The 1,367-nt window shown below is 62.4% G+C and overlaps 2 protein-coding genes across 2 annotated transcripts in view; both read left to right on the top strand.

Moving 5' to 3' along the window:
* The window catches only part of TraAM80_07958 (putative dihydrouridine synthase (Dus)), a gene marked incomplete at both ends in the record, with an annotated part of 1,215 nt that extends 1,186 nt beyond the window's left edge, over positions 1–29 (top strand). The window contains one exon of the mRNA XM_029384725.1: positions 1–29. This exon is cut by the window's left edge and continues 1,186 nt beyond it. Coding sequence (XP_029235419.1) covers positions 1–29 — 29 coding nt within the window.
* Positions 30–37: 8 nt separating this feature from the next.
* Positions 38–835, top strand: TraAM80_07957 (putative dihydrouridine synthase (Dus); the record flags this gene model as incomplete). The annotated part of the gene is made up of 1 exon (XM_029384724.1): positions 38–835. One exon carries the CDS (start codon positions 38–40, stop codon positions 833–835), a length of 798 nt encoding a protein of 265 aa, XP_029235418.1.
* Positions 836–1,367: the final 532 nt, after the last annotated feature.

Genomic DNA, 1,367 nt, shown 5'->3' with positions numbered 1-1,367 from the left:
CCTCGCCGTCGAGCTGCGGGTGCCGGTGACAGCTAAGATGCGCGTGTTTGACGACGACGGCTTGACGCTGAAGTACGCAGAGATGCTGCGCGACACCGGCATCGCGGTCCTCTGCGTGCACGGCCGCACGCGGCACAACAAGCGGGAGCTTGCGGATGTTGCGCAGATACGGCGCGTGCGTGAGCACCTGTGCGGGTCCATTCCCGTCATTGGGAACGGCAACGTATTGGTGTTTGAGGATGTTTTGCGTAACCTGTCGGTAACGGGGTGTGAGGGGTACATGTGCGCGGAGCCGCTGCTGTGGGACCCGCGCCTCTTCTCAGCCCCGCCTCACCCGATGCGCAACGGGCGCTACGTCACTGAGTGCCGTGAGGCACGACTGGGCGCTATTCGTACGGCTCAGGAGTACCTGCAGCTGGTGCAGCGCTACCCTGTCGACGTCAGCTTTGTCAAGGCGCACCTCTTCAAGATGCTGTTCCCCTGCTACGAGACGTACCCGGCTCTGCATGGGTGGCTCACCACCTTCACCTGCAACAGCCGGAGCAGCTGTAAGAGCAGGGAGAAAACGGAAAGCCCACGGCGACAAGCAACGGCTAAGGCAAGCTCGGACTTCTTCACCACTGCCATGGCTGCGCTTGGCGAACACCTGCGGCACATGTACGCGACGGAGGTCTCGTGCAACATCGACGGGCCGCCTCCCAAGCGGGCGAAGGAGCGCCACCAGAACACCACCGATGACACGTCAACGCCAAGGGAAAGGGAAAGGAGGAAAGCGGCGGTGATGCCATCTGACCCCTTCGCCGAGGACGAGGTGTTGGGCATCGCGTTTGACTAACACAGTAAGAAATGGAAGGATACGACAGGCTGTCAACACGCTACACGGCTGACGCCGCGGTGAATGCGCCGTGGTTGCTTAGCTGACATGCGATGAGTCCTTCGCTTCTTTTTCTTCTTTTTTTTTGTGTGGTGGGGCGGTGCGGGCTGCGTGAGGTGGAAGAACGGAAGGAAGCAGAGACTTGTTTTTTTGTTCGGTGTGTAGGGAATAGAGGTGGCACGTGAAGGAGTGCGGAAGAGAGGGGGAACAGAAAGGCAAAAGGGAAAGGAGAACAAAAGGTTGGGGAGCAGGGACGTACGGGCAAAATGCCGATGGGCGGTTGTGTCGCCGTCGCCGTCGCGCTGCTGTTGCTCCTGGCGCACGGCGAGCCAGCGGTGGCGGGGCAAAGCCAAGGCGACGCGGCGCCGCGCCCTCCACGGAGGCGGATCGTTGCCTTTGGCACCCTCACCGCGGCCCCCGCGAGCTACGTGGCGAACAGCGAGGCGGGGGCGGAGGGGCGCCAGCAGCGGGAGCTGCAGCAGCTGGGCCGGAT

This window comes from Trypanosoma rangeli (genome assembly GCF_003719475.1).
Source record: "Trypanosoma rangeli strain AM80 chromosome Unknown Tra_15.4_contig_00360, whole genome shotgun sequence".
NCBI classification, from domain to species: Eukaryota; Euglenozoa; class Kinetoplastea; order Trypanosomatida; family Trypanosomatidae; genus Trypanosoma; species Trypanosoma rangeli.
This window is presented reverse-complemented; position numbering and strand designations above follow the sequence as displayed.